This window comes from Hyperolius riggenbachi, chromosome 9, assembly GCF_040937935.1.
Source record: "Hyperolius riggenbachi isolate aHypRig1 chromosome 9, aHypRig1.pri, whole genome shotgun sequence".
Taxonomy (NCBI): domain Eukaryota; kingdom Metazoa; phylum Chordata; class Amphibia; order Anura; family Hyperoliidae; genus Hyperolius; species Hyperolius riggenbachi.
The window spans coordinates 153,132,923-153,150,308 of record NC_090654.1 but is presented as its reverse complement, the minus strand read 5'-3'; the positions used below and the strand labels follow the sequence as shown (position 1 = coordinate 153,150,308).

Below are 17,386 nucleotides of genomic sequence, written 5' to 3'. Positions count from 1 at the left end.
CAACAGAGAGCTCTGTTGGTGGGGGGAAAAGGGGAGGGGGAGGAATCACTCGTGTGCTGCATTGTGCGGCCCTGCAGCTTGGCCTTAAAGCTGCAGTGGCCATTTTAGGGAAAATGTGCCTGGTCTTTAGGAGGGTTTACCACTGTGGTCCTCAAGTGGTTAAAGAGAGCTGTCTATCCTTGGAAGCCATCAAATCTGAATGAACTAGAGATGTTTTGCAAAGAGGAATGGTCCAAAATACCTTTAACCAGAATCCAGACTCTAATTGGAACCTACAGGAAGCACTTAGAGGCTGTAATTTCTGAACAGGGCGGACCTACTAAATATTGATTTCATTTCTTTTTTTGTGGTGCCCAAATGTATGCACCTGCCTAATTTTGTTTAAACAATTATTGCACACTTTCTGTAAATCCAATAAACTTAATTTCACTTCTCAAATATCACTGTGTGTGTCTCCTATATGATATATTTAACTGACATTTTTTTTATCGTAACAACCAACAATTTATACAAACTTTCGCATCCCACTGTATGTATGCCACGAGAGTACATTACTGTCATTTTTGCAAAGTTATTGCTAGAGTACAATGAGAAAAGGAAAAAAAAACACAATATAGACAAAATACATCTTTATTTCCAAATAATATATTATCATCATACCTTACACTTGGGACATTATTTATATGTTGGGATTACCAGGACAAGTGGGCAAATTACATGTGTGAGTTTTATGTACAGTACAATTTTTCTTATTTTAAAACTCTAGTGGATGGAAATGGAGAAATATTTTATTGTATTTTGTATTTTTTTCTTTTCACTTTAAAAATACATACAGCATAAAATAATTACAAAAAAAAATTAAATAAATAAAATCACCCACAAAAAGCATAATTTGTGGCAAAAAAACCTCCAAGATATAGATCATTTAGATGTGATGAGTAGTTATAAAGTTATTGAATGAATGGGAGGAGTGCTGAAACTTGAAAAATGCTCGGATGCATAAGGTGAAAAAACACTGAAGGCTGAAGTGGTTAAGATACCTCAATATAAGGAAGCCTCTGCATAATCCACAGGCTTCCCCCATCCCCTTCAGCTTTCCATTCCAGCGGTGGGACCCTCTGCATGTATTCGACAAGGACACACGGCTTTCTCCTCCTTGAATGAGCAGCTCCATTATACTGTGCAGACGCAGGCCATCAGACCTGTGCCGCGTGTCCGCACTCTTACACATATGGGAGCACAGCTGCGAAGAAGAGGGCCCCAGTGAACAACAGTGGGCTAAAGACCGATCAAACAAGCCTATGGAGCATATCCATCTACTGGGATAGGTATCTAACTTTAAAATTTCCTATCCGCGTTCGCTAGATCATTTATGATCTCCACCAGTCCACACTTTTGTCAAGCTAAAGGTGGCCACACACGATACAATAAAATGATCCAATTTTACAGTACTTCGATAAAAACGATTGTATCTCTCAAAAAGATCGAAAGCTTTTTTTTTTTGCATTCGACTAAAAAATCCGATCGGATTTCGATGTAAATCTATCCGGAATGCCAGATATTTCTCTTCAATTTCTACTAAAGATTGTATAGTGTGTGTTGGATTGTTTATTAATATACACACCCTAGCAATTTTCTCTTGAGTTTCCAATCATTTTTATCATAATTGAGGAAAAAATTGAACATAGGTGTGTGGTACATTGGTCATATTTTTGAAATGTTACAATCAGTCAGAAAAATTGATTGCAATTTTTAAATTGAACAGATATTTAAAAAATTGTATGGTGTGTGGCCACCTAAAGGAGACCAAAACCAAAGTGCACTTATCTGTTACTACTGAACAACACCAAAAACCTGTCTGGGTCTGAAGTAGTTAAAATATAAAATATTTCAGAGCATGGGTTGTGTGGGTTTTAGCTATATGTCTGTTAGAAGACTGGTACAAATGCCATTGTTGTAACTTTGCTGAATTAACTTTGGAATATGTTAGTATTCATCAGTTTACTGAAGTTTTTCTGCTAATTGTGTATCTCTATTGTCCACAATCTTAACTGCAGTGTGATCCAAACATTGGAATCAAAAGCTTTCCAGTTGGGCAGGCAGATGAGAGCAAAGCAACCCCACTTTTACAAGAGCTGCCAGAGCCTCCTGCCAGGAAGACATCTGTGGTCAGTTGGCAGCTCTTCACAATCCCCATGCTTTTGAAACCCACACAGAGAAGCCACTAGTTGAATGAGGATTTAATCTCATCAACTAGACAGTTTCTCACTGCTGACACCATCTTGCAAAAATAAGGAGGTTAATAAAGGCAGGAGTCAGAAACCAACAGGGTTATCTCCTCTATCAAACGTATATCAAGGAGACTCTCATCGTTTTACTATAAACTATCAGAATTATTATTATTATTATTTTATTTTTTTTTACAAAGGATTAACCATTTACTTAAACAGTAGCTAATATTTCAGCACAAAGTAACTTTGTTACTAAGCTAGTTTTCAAAAGGTTGCAGTTACTATACTGACACTACATACTGCAAAACACAATTGCAAACACAAGAGCAAAACGTGATTTTACAACGTAATTTTTCTGCTTTTGCGTTTTGCTACTTTTAATGGATATTAGGAACACAAATGCAGAAGAAATGCAGTATGTAGGAAATTTGCGATCAGTCAAAATCAGTATGCACTAGTTTAATTTTTTTTTTTAATTATTTTGCAAATATCCTTACATTTAGTGATTTGCATGCATTCAGAAAGGGAATGCAAAACACAGCAAATCCTGTGTAGTATAAAACAGCCCTAAAGCTCAACTCTTGCTCAAATACTTCCTTTTACAGATTGCAAAACAAGGCAATTATAAATAATGCTAAAAGGTATCATAAAAACAGCTTTGAAACAGTTAGTGCTGGTTAACACTGCAAGAGCTTTTACTAAGATTTTAACCACTTCCCTACCCTGGGGGTTTCCCTCTTAAACATTTCACACTCCTCCTCTTCGTTAGTCAATAACGTTAACAATGCTTATCACACAAAAATGATCTATACCTTGGTGTTTTCGACACCAATTAGGCTTTCTTTGGGTTGTACTTTTTGCTAAGAATTATTTTACATTGTATGCATTTTAAAGGGAATAAGGGGACATTTAAAAAAAAAAAATAAAGTAATTATTGCTCAGTTTTCAGCCAATAGAGTTTGAAAAATTAAGCGCTACTGTAGATTAAACCCACACATTTGATTTGCCCTTCTTAAATTATGGTCATACTAAATTGTATGGCGACAATATATTATTTGGAAATAAAGGTGCATTTTTTTTTTTACCATTTTGTGTACTTTTTTTATCCCCACCACACGCCTAGTTAGACAGATGTGCTCCTTTATATTCCCCCCTCCCCCATAGTTGGCCAGATGTGCCTCTGTACCCAGCCCGTTAGCCAGATGTGCCTCTCTAAACTCCCCCCAAACCTCAGCTAGACATGCCCGTTTATCCCTTTCCTTCCCTCTATAGTTGGCCAGATATTTTTTTTTTAACTCTTCCTCCCCCATGGATAGCCAGGTGTATGCTGAAAGGGGCTCAAGGTCGCTGTCCAGTCCCCCCAAGTCTCTGTGGCTGCCAAAACCACTCTTTGTGGGAGGATAGTTTCTGGGTCTGAGGGCTGTGCTGTCTCTGGCTCAAAACATTGTGACAAGGCATCCGCCTTGATGCTTTTACTACCCGGGGTATACGTAATTACAAATCTAAATCTTGAAAAAAAAAGTGACCACCGAGCCTGTCGGGGGCTCAATCTCTTAGCTCCCTCGATATACTCCAGGTTTTTGTGATCAGTGTAGACTGTAATAGTATGTTCTGCTCCTTCCAACCAATGACGCCGCTCCTCAAAGGCTAACTTGATGGCAAGGAGCTCTCTATTGCCTATATCATAGTTTTTTTCTGTGGGTGAAAACCTACGTTAAAAATAGGCACACGGGTGTAATCTGCCCTGTAACCCCCGAGCGTTGAGACAGCACAGCCCCTACCCCAACCTCTGAGGCATCTACCTCCACCACAAAGGGATAGGTGATGTCCACGTGTCTCAAAATGGGTGCGGTACAAAACAACTTTTTCAGAGTGGAGAATGCAGTCTGTGCTTCCCGGGACCAGTGGTTAGTATCTGCCCCCTTCTTACTGAGAGAGGTGAGAGGCGAGATGACCGTGGAGTACCCCTTTATGAACCTTCTATAGTAGTTCGCAAACCCTAAAAACCTCTGGAGAGCCTTCAACCCCACTGGCTGGGGCCATTCCAGAACAGCCGAGACCTTGGTAGGGTCCATAGAAAGTTCCGATGTAGAAATTATGTACCCCAGAAAAGCGACTGAAGTCACCTCGAAAATGCACTTCTCCAGTTTGGCATGTAACATGTTTTGTCTCAGTTTCTGTAAAACCAGCCGGACGTGAACTGTATGTTCCGAGAGATTGGTCGAGAAAATTAGTATATCGTCAAGATATACTAAGACAAACTTTCCCAAGATCTCTCTAAACACCTCGTTAATAAGTTCCTGAAAGACGGCCGGGGCGTTATACAACCCGAAGGGCATCACCAGGTACTCGTAATGCCCATCGAGTGTGTTGAAGGCCGTCTTCCATTCATCGCCCTCTCTGATCCGTACCAGGTTGTATTCCCCTCGTAAATCCAATTTAGAAAAAATCTTAGCATTAGTGACCTGCATAAATAAATCGTCAATCAGAGGCAACGGATAACGATTTTTCACCGCAATTTTATTCAGGCCTCTATAATCAATGCACGGCCTAAGACCTCCATCTTTTTTCTTAACAAAAAAGAACCCTGCTCCAGCAGGTGACCGAGAGGGCCGAATGAACCCCTTGGCTAGGTTCTCACGAATGTACTCCTGCATGGCCAATTTTTCTGGCCCAGACAAGTTATAGAGGTGGCCTCTAGGGGGCATACAACCTGAATGGAGATCAATAGGACAGTCAAAAGGGCGATGTGGGGGAAGTTTGTCAGCTGACTTGGCACAAAATACATCCGCAAAATCCAAATACTGATCTGGCACACCCTCCACATGAACTTTAGTCTCTCCCAAAGTTACTTTCACTAGACAGTTTTGAAAACAGTGGGGAGACCAGCTGGTTAGCTGACCAGTGGCCCAATTGATCTGAGGTGAGTGCACCTGTAACCAAGGCATACCAAGAATAATCGTGGAGGTGGCCATACGTAACACAAAAAATTGTAATCTTTCAAAATGTAACACCCCGATAGTAATTCCTACTTCTGGTGTCTGAGACAGCGGATTATTTCCCTGCAGAGGGGGAATCATCCACTTCCGTAACCTGAATGCGTGGGTTTATCGGCGTGACCGGAATACCCAATTTTTTAGCAAACTCAAAATCCATAAAATTAGCTGCTGAGCCTGAGTCAATGAAGGCCTCAGTAGCTTCAGACTTATCTTCCCAAGAAATAGTGCAAGGGAGGAGAAGTCGCTCTTCATTGGGGGGTACAAACTGCGCGCCTAGGGTATGACCCCTGAGTACACCTAGGCAGTAGCGTTTCCCGACCTCTTGGGACAATTTTGCACCCTGTGACCCCCCTCTGCACAGTAAAGACACAGTTGTTCAGTCAACCTGCGCCTCCGCTCCACCTGAGACAAACGAGACCGACCAATCTGCATTGGCTCAGGTGGAGGCGAAGCGGGTGGAGTTGGAATTGCCGGAGGTGGAGTTACTGAAGGTGCAGCATGAGACACAATTCTTACACTACTACTAGCACGGGTCTGCCTATGATAGCGCAGACGGCGATCTATTCGGATGGCAGATGCAATGGCTTCGTCAATGGACTTAGGTTCAGGTTGTCCCAACATGAGCTCCGAGACCTTATCCGAAAGCCCTGACAGAAAACAATCGAGTAATGCAAATGTATCCCACCTGGCAAAAACTGACCACCTCCTAAATTCGGCTGCATAATCCTCCACCGGACCCTTGCCTTGAAGCAATAATTTGAGCTTCCGCTCAGAAGTCGAGGCAATGTCTGGATCGTCGTAAACTATAGCCATAGCTTTAAAAAACTCTTCGGGGAGAGTATATGCCCAGGTCTGGGAATCGCCTGATAACAAGGTTTTAATACACGTGATTCTTTGAGTAATGGTTCCTGAAGTATTAGGTCTTAACTCAAAGTATGACAACACTCTACTCCTAAAATTTCGGAAATCAGATCTGTGACCAGAAAATCTTTCGGGTACGGGCATGCGCATGTCCGTGCTAAGAGGAGGTCGCACATCATACACAGCCGTCTGTACGGCCTGAACAGACCCAGACAATGCGTTAAGTTGCGTCTGGTGACTGCCCAGCACTCGGTTGATATCTTCCACCGCAGTGGTGAGAGTGCCCAGACGGGCCGTGAGTGCGTCCATATGAGTTTTGGTCTGCCGTTCTGTAACAATCGGTGTAACACAGAGAGGATCTGATTACCGGTGATCTGCAGTATGACCGAGAATGCAGATATATGCCCGATTATTGATGATCTGCAGTATCACTGATAATCAGATATATCTCTAACCTCTGGACACCTGAGTAATATGAGTGTTTGGTGCAACCGTATACTTTGAAGAGAGCACCCGAGTAGAGGGTGCTTGGCAGTACGAGATACTGTTTAGAGAACAGGTTTCTTCCACTGGTCTGATGCTCCCCAAGGGGCGGAGCCAGGCTGAGAGTGGGAAGGAACAGAGAGTGAGTGACACCAAAGGTGAAGTGTCACTGACAGGACTGGAAACTATCTCCCAACAGGGAAGATAGTTCTCGAGGTCGGACAGGCCAGGTTGTTAACACACAGACAGATAAAGTACAGAAACAGGAGACAGATGCGGAATCCTAAGACTAGCAGAGTTTGGCAACAGAGTATCAGATATAGCGAAGTACCTAATCAGAGATCAGAAGAGTGGTCAGGAAAGCAGAAGGTCATAACAAATAATCGACAATGCCTAGACTTGGGTGTGAGCTCCTAGATCATCAACACCCCGGAACTGATCTAGAATATAACATAGATGTTAACAGGATTCCTAGACTAAGGTGTGAGCTCCTTGGTCATCAACACCTTGGAAACTGGTCTAGCAAATAACACAAATACTGACAAAAGGTCTGAGTGCTACCACATAGTGATCGCAACGGCTGACAATCAGCAAATGCCCAGCCACCAGTATATATAGTTCAGCGCTCTCCAGCGCCCCCCCCCAAGTGCTGGACCAATGGCAACCGTTTCTGGCGTCAGTTGACCAGCCTGGTCAGCTGATCCCCCACTGACCGACATAAAGCTCTTCCTCCCAGCGCGCGCACGCGTCCACCTAAACCTATGTGGACTACAGCTCCCAGCCATACCAGAACTTTGTTGTGAAATGCCCGCTGCGCTGCACGCGGAATCCGCCGCCATGCCACCAGCGCATGTGGCGGTTCCTCCGCGTTCAGGCAGACACAAAGACGAGTGAGCAGTTGCATCAGTTTCCGCGCTAGAGGTGCATGCGGCGGTGCTTCCGCGTTTTCTCACAAACAGAAAGAATTTGCGATAATTCAGGTTGGAGTGAGCTTGAGATGTCTCCCAGTGCATCACTGCTGGATATATGCAAATTAATCATTGTTATCTTGAGAAGCTAAACACACCTCCAGAACCGCTGGAATGCAATGATGTGTCAGCTTGTTAATTTGTACAAAACCATAATAATCCAACATGCATACAGACTGTTTCGGATTGTTTGATCCTCATCAGTGCATGGCATGGATTAATTTGGCTCTATGGAGTAGGGCTTGTAACACCGAGAGGTACAGACTAACCAGTAAGCTCATGGTGAACCAGAACTCCCTGGAGTGTGTGAGGGGCTACAATGGTCCTAAAAGCCCCCTTACTAAAATGCTAAGAAAAACAAAAGTTTGCTTTCTTAAAACAAAAAGAATTTGCGAATTCAGGTTGGAGTGAGCTTGAGATGTCTCCCAGTGCATCACTGCTGAATATATGCAAATTAACCATTGTTACCCTTAGACTTTTCACTCTATCCTTCATTTACAAGAAATTTTGGGGTGTATTTTTACACATACCCATGCTGGGTGGGAGAAATATCTCTGTAAATTAGAATTTTTGATTTTTTTACACACAATTGTCCATTTACAGAGATATTTCTACCACCCAGCATGGGCATGTTTAAAAATACACCCCAAAACACATTATACTATTTCTCCTGAGTATGGCGATATCACATGTGTGACATCTGATCTGATGGGTATGATGGGTAGCAGTGACAGGTGGTGACAGGGGGTGATTGATGGGTGATTGATGGGTGATCAGTGGGTGATTAGAGGGGAGAACAGATGTAAACAATGCACTTGGGAGGTGATCTGAGGGCGGGTCTGCGGGCGATCTGAGGGTGTGGGTGGGTGATCAGGTGCCCGCAAGGGGCAGATTAGGGTCTGATCTGATGGGTGGCAGTGACAGGTGGTGATTGGCAGGTGATCAGTAGGTGATTACCGGGGGGAATAGATGTATACAGTACACAGGGGGTGGGGGGTCTGGGGAGGATCTGAGGGTGTGTGGGGGGGGGGTGAGCAGGAGCCCCCAGGGGGCAGTTTAGGACCTGATCTAAAATATAGCATTGACAGATAGTGACAGGGGGTGATTGATGGGTGATTAGGGGGGTGATTGGGTGCAAACAGTGGTCTGAGGGGGTGATCAGGGGTGGGTCTGAGGGGGGCAGGATCAGTGTGCTTGTGTGACTACATGCACAGCAGCCTCCTCCCCTGGTGGTCCCTCGATCACTGGGATCACCAGGGGAGGAAGCAGCCTGTATAATACACTTTGTATACATTACAAAGTGTAATATACACTTTGTACGCGGCAGATCGGGTGTTAACAACCCACCGGCGCTGCTAATTGGCCGTCGGGTTGACGTTGCGGGTGGGCGGAGCCTAATGCCGGTGGATGTGTGCGCCGATCGGCATTACGCGGTCCTGGGGGTGCCACTTTGCCGCCGCCAATTGGTAGTGGGCGGTCGGCAAGTGGTTAAGCTATTTGAATTTTCCTTTGCATATACCACTTAGCTTTATATAAATCTAAGAGATCTCATTTATTAGAAATTGAGGTGCTGTATCTGGCTTATGGATGGAGGAAAGGATGGTTTCTTGTGCGCATAATGTCAATAGCAACCACCTTATTTTTCCTTTCCCATAATCACACAGTTTCTGGTCTTGATTACTCCAAATCTTATCTAGCCTTTGATGTCTTGGATACCCTCCTCCAACCAACAACTCAAAATGACCACCTAGGCATATGGCCTCACAATGGGCCAAGTATGCCACAGCAGGTCACATAGGTAATTTCTCTTCAAAATGGTCACTTCTAATCTTACCCAGAAGTCAAGAAGTGTAGTTGCAGCACTCAGTGGCATAACTAAGGAGCTTGGGGCCCTGGTGCAAGTTTTACATGGGGCCCAATCACTCTATTGATATGGAACCCCCAAACCTACCAAGGACAGCTGCAGTGTCAGAAAGGTGTCATCATGGTAAGAAAATAGCTTGTTAAGGATTGCCACTATTCAACGCACATATAGAGGTGTTCGTAATCAACATAGCACCAATAAAAAGCCAATAAGATGGATGAAGAAGGGCCCCTAGTGGGCCCCTCTGGCCCAAGGGCCCTAGAGCAGTCACAACCTCTGCATCCACTATTGCTACGCCACTGGCAGCGCTGATATACTAAAAAAAAGCTGCTAGGAGAATGACAGGAAAATGTCTGCTTCTGTCCACAACACAGACAAGTAAAAGCGAATACTCCTGCACTTGAATCTGTAAAAGTAGTTTTATTTTTTGTTTTTTAATTACATATCAATATCAATACCACAGGCACTACACATGCTAGACCACAAAACAATTTCCTGTATCACCATAAACAAATGCTGATTACCGCAGCCACACACCTCAAACTCATTCACTGCACACCTGAGTAGTCTGGAAATGCAGCCCATCTGGTCAAAAGCTCAAATGTCTGTAAGGTGCTGTTTATCTTTTGTGCACATAAAAATGTAATATAAAAATAAAAACAGCTAAAAAATGAACTTGATTCGATACTTCACTAGCGCCCACTACTATGTTAATTAACATGTTAATTGACATAGTTGCTGCCGATAGTGAAGTATTGTGGTAGTGATACTTCACATGACCAACCGCATTTAAAGATACGTGCTTGCTATGTAAGGAATGCACGCTCCTTACATAGCAACGAGCACAGCTACGTAGAGCGTGCATTAGCGGCCGCATCTTCAAGCAGCTTAATGAATATCTGCAGCAAAACTTAAAATGAAAGGGGTACTCAACTTTCATAGATGCACCGCCTGCTTAGCGTTAGTTCATACATATATTTTGTGTAAAGATGATCCCTCTGTAGTGTGCGCCCCTTCAGAAGTATTTGCTCGTCAGCTTCAAACAACACTAATTGGTCAAGTTAACAATGGCACTAAATCGTGCCTCTTTTACTCACAATACAGTTGTTTCAAACTGGCGATACTGCTGAAGTGTTAGGGTTTTATTGATCTCTTTACTGGTTACAAGTGTGGGTAGTCCCAGAGCTTGGAGTCTAAGCGAGCATGGGTCTTCACCAGTGTACACCGCAAGTGATGATAGACCGTCACCCCTAATACATGGCGGACTAATTTGCTGTCTGGTGCTCGCCAGGTCACGACCCCCAGAATTAACGCACCAGTAACAAGAAGAACAGAAAGGTACCTTGCCTACAGGGCAGGAGTACAGAACTGTAATAAACAATAAAACTAATAGGAAAGGTCAGATTAATTAGACAAGATAGTGCGGACAGGATGGGATGGGCAGGACAGGCTGGACGGGAAAGACTAAACAGAACAGACTGGACGAGATGGACTGGACAGGACGGACAGGAGTGCCTGAACAGGAAGAATTGAACAGGAATGACTGGATGGGGCGAACCAGGCAGGAAGGGACAGGATGGATGAAACAGGCTGAACGGGGACTAGCTGGATAAGTACCGGAGTACTGGGCAGGGGGAGCTATATAAATGCGGAAGTACTGGAGTGTGCAGCCTGGAAGAGAAAGCCTGGAAGGGACAGACTGGGCTGTACTGATGGAGCCTAATAGACAGGGCTGTACTGAATGGGCCAAGACTGGCGGACATGGCAGACGGCGGGCAGTGACTGGGACAAACTGTGGACTAATAGGACTTACAAAAATAAGGAAAGACAGGGAGGGAGAATGATAAGACTGGCAAAGAACTCATCAGGACAAACAAGTCAGACACGAGAGTGTCATGCAGACTAGTGCTGCCAGGCTAACAGGCAAGGATCTTGGCTGCTAAACTGACAGACAAGCTTGACTGGCCTAGGCTGAGAGAACGGCGTGGAAGCACGCCGCTGCTGTGAAGCACGCCGCTGCTGTGAAGCAATGAAACAGCGCTGGACTAGTGAGAGCCCAGGGTTTAAATACCCTGACTCTCGCACCAGCACTGTAGCCACACACCCCGCTGTCTGGACACACCGAACCCGGAAGTCTGCTTGAGAAGTAGTTGCTGGACTCGAGTTGAGTAATTGCTGTGGTTACATGAAGTTTCCAGTGTCAGTCAGGCAGTGCTTGTAAAATGTAAGCTAGACAACGGGGAGAGCTCCATTCAATCCTCTACGCTCACCAACTGATGTAGACTTGGCCACAGTACTTACCATCAGGGGTTCAATGGTTTTTGACAGAGTCCATAGTTCACTCAGAAACTGGAATTGGAAGTGCTTAGCGGTGACATCACCTAAGCCAGCCAATCCTGCTCACATGTTTAGAGGGGAGTACGCCTATCTTCATCAGGGCTTCTGATTAGACATCTCCACTCTCAGTCTTCTTAACACTGCCTCACTCTGGTTCCAACTCTTTTCATTCATAGAACTCTGCGTGTGCTCCAATTTAACTTCTTACTCTCAATTGAAACAACTGTATACTTAGTAAAAGTGGTGCAATTTAGTGCTGTTGTGAACTTGACCCCCTGATGGTTGTGAACTTGACCAAATAGTGATTTTTGGAGCTGACGGAATACCTCTGAAGGGGCACACGCTACAGAGGGCTCATCTTCACACAAAATATATAAACGACAAACGATAAGCACCCCGATACTGCGCTCATATAGGAGTAAAAAGTCCAAATTTAGCAAGCAAAAAAACACCAGTCAGTCCAATATAGACAAGGTTGTATTCGTGGGAGCGCTCTTCCCAGATGCGTGCACCTTCAATCAAAGTCGCTCGTGTGTATGGATAAGCGCTCAGAACTTGCTTGCACATCAATTATAGGTGAAATGCAGATGAAATGCAGATAAAATAGCCCCCCCCCCCCCATCAGGGAAAGACTCACCAGATGTTGCGGCCTTCAGGGCCCGTTATCACCTCCGTGGTATTGGCCACCCTGCAGCCTCACTGGCAATACACCAACTGTTGTTCCAGGTCTATTTGGGCAAAAAATATGCTCCACATAGCGTAAAAGTGTAAACAATTTATTCAAACAGCTAAAAGCTCTGCCAGCTAGGCAGGCAAATACAGAAGTAAAAAAAGTGTATTCAGCAGCCAATCCCCTTACATGGAGTAACCGCCACTAGAGCGGATCAGGGGATGCAGGGGTCACACTGTGCTTAGCAAACGGCAAGGCGTAAACCTCTGCCGCCTCGCTCACCCTCTGTGACTAGTATGGGGTCCCCGCTGGCTAATGCTGAGTAAAAAGCTCCTCACACATACAAACCAGCCGCGTCCGGCTGGCGCTGTGCGTACGACGTCACTCCGTAGCTCCGCCCAACGTTTCGTTGCCTTAGCAACTCATCAGGGGTACGGAGCCAAGGCGAGTGACATTCTTATATAGCTATTGCGCATGCGTCCACCCCTCTGCATCAACTTCAGAGGGAAACACTGCGCCTGCGTTAACACCTACCTAGGTGTTAACGCAGGCGCAGTGTTTCCCCCTGAAGTTGAGCCACGGTGAGTGACATTCTTATATTGCTATAGCGCATGCGTCCACCCCTCTGCATCAACTTCAGGGGGAAACACTGTGCCTGCGTTAACACCTACCTAGGTGTTAACGCAGGCGCAGTGTTTCCCCCTGAAGTTGAGCCACGGTGAGTGACATTCTTATATTGCTATAGCGCATGCGTCCACCCCTCTGCATCAACTTCAGGGGGAAACACTGTGCCTGCGTTAACACCTACCTAGGTGTTAACGCAGGCGCAGTGTTTCCCCCTGAAGTTGATGCAGAGGGGTGGACGCATGCGCAATAGCTATATAAGAATGTCACTCGCCGTGGCTCCGTACCCCTGATGAGTTGCTAAGGCAACGAAACGTTGGGTGGAGCTACGGAGTGACGTCGTACGCACAGCGCCAGCCGGACGCGGCTGGTTTGTATGTGCGAGGAGCTTTTTACTCAGCATTAGCCAGCGGGGACCCCTTACTAGTCACAGAGGGTGAGCGAGGCGGCAGAGGTTTACACCTTGCCGTTTGCTAAACACAGTGTGACCCCTGCATCCCCTGATCCGCTCTAGTGGCGGTTACTCCATGTAAGGGGATTGGCTGCTGAATACACTTTTTTACTTCTGTATTTGCCTGCCTAGCCTGGCAGAGCTTTTAGCTGTTTGAATAAATTGTTTACACTTTTACGCTATGTGGAGCATATTTTTTGCCCAAACAGATCTGGAACAGTTGGTGGATTGTCAGTGAGGCTGCGGGGTGGCCAATACCCCGGAGGTGATCACGGACCCTGAAGGCCGCAACATCTGGTGAGTCTTTCCCTGAAGGGGGGGGGGCTATTTTATCTGCATTTCACCTATAATTGATGTGCAAGCAAGTTCTGAGCGCTTATCCATACACACGAAAGAAAATATATGAACGACCGCTAAGCAGGTGGTGCATCTATGAAAGTTGAATACCCCTTTCAATTTAAGTTTTGCTGCAAATATTATTTATGTTTTTATTTTTATTTCATATTTTATGTGCACAGAAAATGAACAGCACCTTACAAACAACTGAGCTTTTGACCAGATCAGCCACATTTCCAGATTACTCAGGTGTGCTAAGTGGAGTGAATGAGTTTGAGGTGTGTGGCTGCGGTGGTCAACATTTGTCTGTGGTGATACAGGAAATTGTTTTGTTGTGGTCTACCATGTGTAGTGCCTGTGATATTGATATGTAATACAAAATTATTTGATTCAAGTACAGGGATATTCACTTCTTAACTCACTAACCTAACGCTTAACCAAATATATTAGCCAAAAAGTTTTTTAAAGTAGTACCTTGGGAAAGTTCGACTCCGTAATTCTTTAATGAAGACTTGGCTGCCATTTTGAACTGGCTTGACCTCTGTTGTCTGTCCTGTGTCGTGTTTGTGCCAATTTCTTTTCTTTTTCACTATAAGAAAACAAAGCATGAATTCTATTGCAATAAATGATTTTGTATACGGCAATGCTATGAGCAGACAATAAAATCTTGGTTTTAACAGGGTTCAAATATTTTCTTATTCTACATCTAACAGTACCCAGCTTAAAGGGGTTCTTTAAAAGTGTGAAAAAAATAAAAACGGACACTTACCTGGGGTTCTATTGGCCCCCTGCAGCTATGTCATGTCCCACGCCGTCCTCCTACGATCCTCCGTTCCCCGCCGCCAGTCTAATTACGCTTCTAATTAGACGGCTTCTGCACGGCCATGGCCATGCGCATGCTTGCTCTCACACACGTCATCGGGAGCTTACTGCGCAGCTGCAGTACAAGAAAACTTTGTACTGCGCCTGCGCAGTAAGCTCCCGATGACGCGCGGGAGCGAGCACTATTTGTCTAATTAGACGAATATTAGACCAGGACCGGTGGGGAACCGAGGATCGTAGAATGACGGCACGGGACATGACAGCTGCAGGGGGCCGATAGAAGCCACAGTAAGTGTCAGCTTTTATTTTTTTTAACACCACCAAGAACGCCTTTAAGTAAAAAAAAAAAAAATGACTGGAATGAAAGATTCCACCGTTTTTTTCTTTTCCAACAATTCCTAAATATATAGTATAATACAAAGTGTATGCTGTACATAACTTGCATATGCTTACCAGTTCTACAAAGCAATTATATCCTAAACATTTATAATAGTATTGCTTGATTGCTTATTGCAGGATAGTATTTGATATTCTGTTGGGCCTTGTTGAAAAGTTCAGGCCTCAGGCTCTGGAGCAGATGTGACGTGTGAAGATAAGTCAGACTGCTTGTTGTTGCAAGCCTCAACTTTCTTTAGTGAAGCTCACGAGAGGGTGCACAGCCTCACTATATGTCACAGCCAAGACAGAGAGAGTGTAGGATTTCCAGCCAATAGGAAAAGGCTTACAACAGACTGTGTAGATGCATTAATTGTGGGTGGAGTAGATGTTCACTTTACTCCTAATTTTACATTATTATTATTTTTCTTAGAAATGTTAAAGCCTATATTAGAATTATGGAGAATTCCCTTCACATGCTATGTCAATGAAATAAAATTTAGGGAAAAAGAACTACAAAGCTACATAACATAAGTGGTATTAACCATTTCAGCCAGCGGGTATTTTTCACCTTATGCATCAGACCAATTTTCACCTCCCATTCATTTGCCAATAACTTTATCACTAATTATCACAATGAATTGATCTATATATTGTTTTTTTTTTCCGCCACCAATTAGGCTTTCTTTGGGTGGTACATTTTGCTAAGAATTATTTTTTTTAAATGCATTTTCACAGGAATATTAAGAAAAAAATTGAGCCCAGGTCCTGATGGATTCTCAGCTCATTACTACAAGCTCTATGCGGACACCGGGTGCTCTCACTTCCTAGAGGCTTTTATTGAAGTTACAGCTTCTACAACCCCCTCCAAGCAATTACTAGAAGCCCACATTGCCATAATTCACAAACCAGGAAAGGACCCACTTCAATGCGCCAGTTATCGTCCCATCTCTCCTCAACATAGATATTAAAATCCTTGCTAAGATCCTGGCTAACAGGATCTTACCTATCCTTGAATCCAGAATCCACCCAGATCAGGTGGGTTTCATGCCTAGGAGAGAGGCGAGAGATGGGACGATGAGGGCCATAGGCATCCACTCATGGCTAACTCGGTGGTCGGTGGAGGGATTTTTCTCTCCGCCGACGCTGAGAAGGCCTTTGATAGGATAGCGTGGGATTTTTTATCTGCCTCACAAAACATCTGGATGTTGGAAACCAGATACTAAACTGGATTCTCTTGCTTTACTCCAACCCTTCAGCTAAAGTGAAGGTCAATGGGTTTCTTTCCAACTCTTTCACACTGGCTAATGGCACGCGGCAAGGATGCCCCCTGTCGCCTTTGATCTTCATCACTATCTTAGAACCATTCCTAAACTGGATAAGAGCGGACAACAATATCCACGGTGTAGTTTTGGGAGATACAGAGCACAAGGTGTCTGCGTTTGCGGACGATCTGCTGTTTTTCCTTTCCTCCCCCCAAATCTCTTTGTCTAACCTAATGGATAAAATGACATACTTTGGCATACTGTCCAACTACAAAATAAACCTGTGAGAAAACGCGGAAGCACCGCCGCATGCACCTCTAGCAGGGCAGGTTCCGCGTCCGGCGCGGCAGCTGATGCAACTGCTCACTCGTCTTTGTGTCTGCCTGAACCCGGAGGAACCACCGCATGCGCTGGTGGCATGGCGGCGGATTCGGCGTGCAGCACAGCGGGCATTTCACAATAAGGTTCTGGTATGGCTGGGAACTGTGGTCCACATAGGTTTAGGTGGATGCGCGCGCGCTGGGAGGAAGAGCTTTATGTCAGTCAGTGGGGGATCAGCTGACCAGGCTGGTCAGCTGACGCCAGAAACGGTTGCCATTGGTCCAGCACTTGGGGGAGGCCTGGAGAGCGCTGAACTATACATACTGGTGGCTGGGCATTTGCTGGTTGTCTGCCGTTGCGATCACTACGTGGTAGCACTCAGACCTTTTGTCAGTATCTGTGTTATTTTGCTAGACCAGTTTCCAAGGTGTTGATGACCAAGGAGCTCACACCTTAGTCTAGGAATCCTGTTAACATCTGTGTTATATTCTAGACCAGTTCCGGGGTGTTGATGATCTAGGAGTTCACACCCAAGTCTAGGCATTGTCGATTATTTGTTATGACCTTCTGCTTTCCTGACCACTCTTCTGATCTCTGATTAGGTACTTCGCTATATCTGATACTCTGTTGCCAAACTCTGCTAGTCTTGGCCTGTCCGACCTCAAGAACTATCTTCCCTGTTGGGAGATAGTTTCCAGTCCTGTCAATGACACTTCACCTTGGTGTCACTCACTCTCTGATCCTTCCCACTCTCAGCCTGACTCCGCCCCTTGGGGAGC

At 44.8% G+C, this 17,386-nt stretch overlaps 1 protein-coding gene across 1 annotated transcript in view; it reads right to left on the bottom strand.

Annotated features, from left to right (window-relative positions):
• The window catches only part of PHF2 (PHD finger protein 2), a 762,463-nt gene that overhangs the window by 523,988 nt on the left and 221,089 nt on the right, over nt 1-17,386 (bottom strand). The window contains exon 3 of the mRNA XM_068253616.1: nt 14,299-14,413. Within this exon, the coding sequence (XP_068109717.1) occupies nt 14,299-14,413 (115 nt within the window). The remainder of the gene's footprint in view (nt 1-14,298; nt 14,414-17,386) is intronic.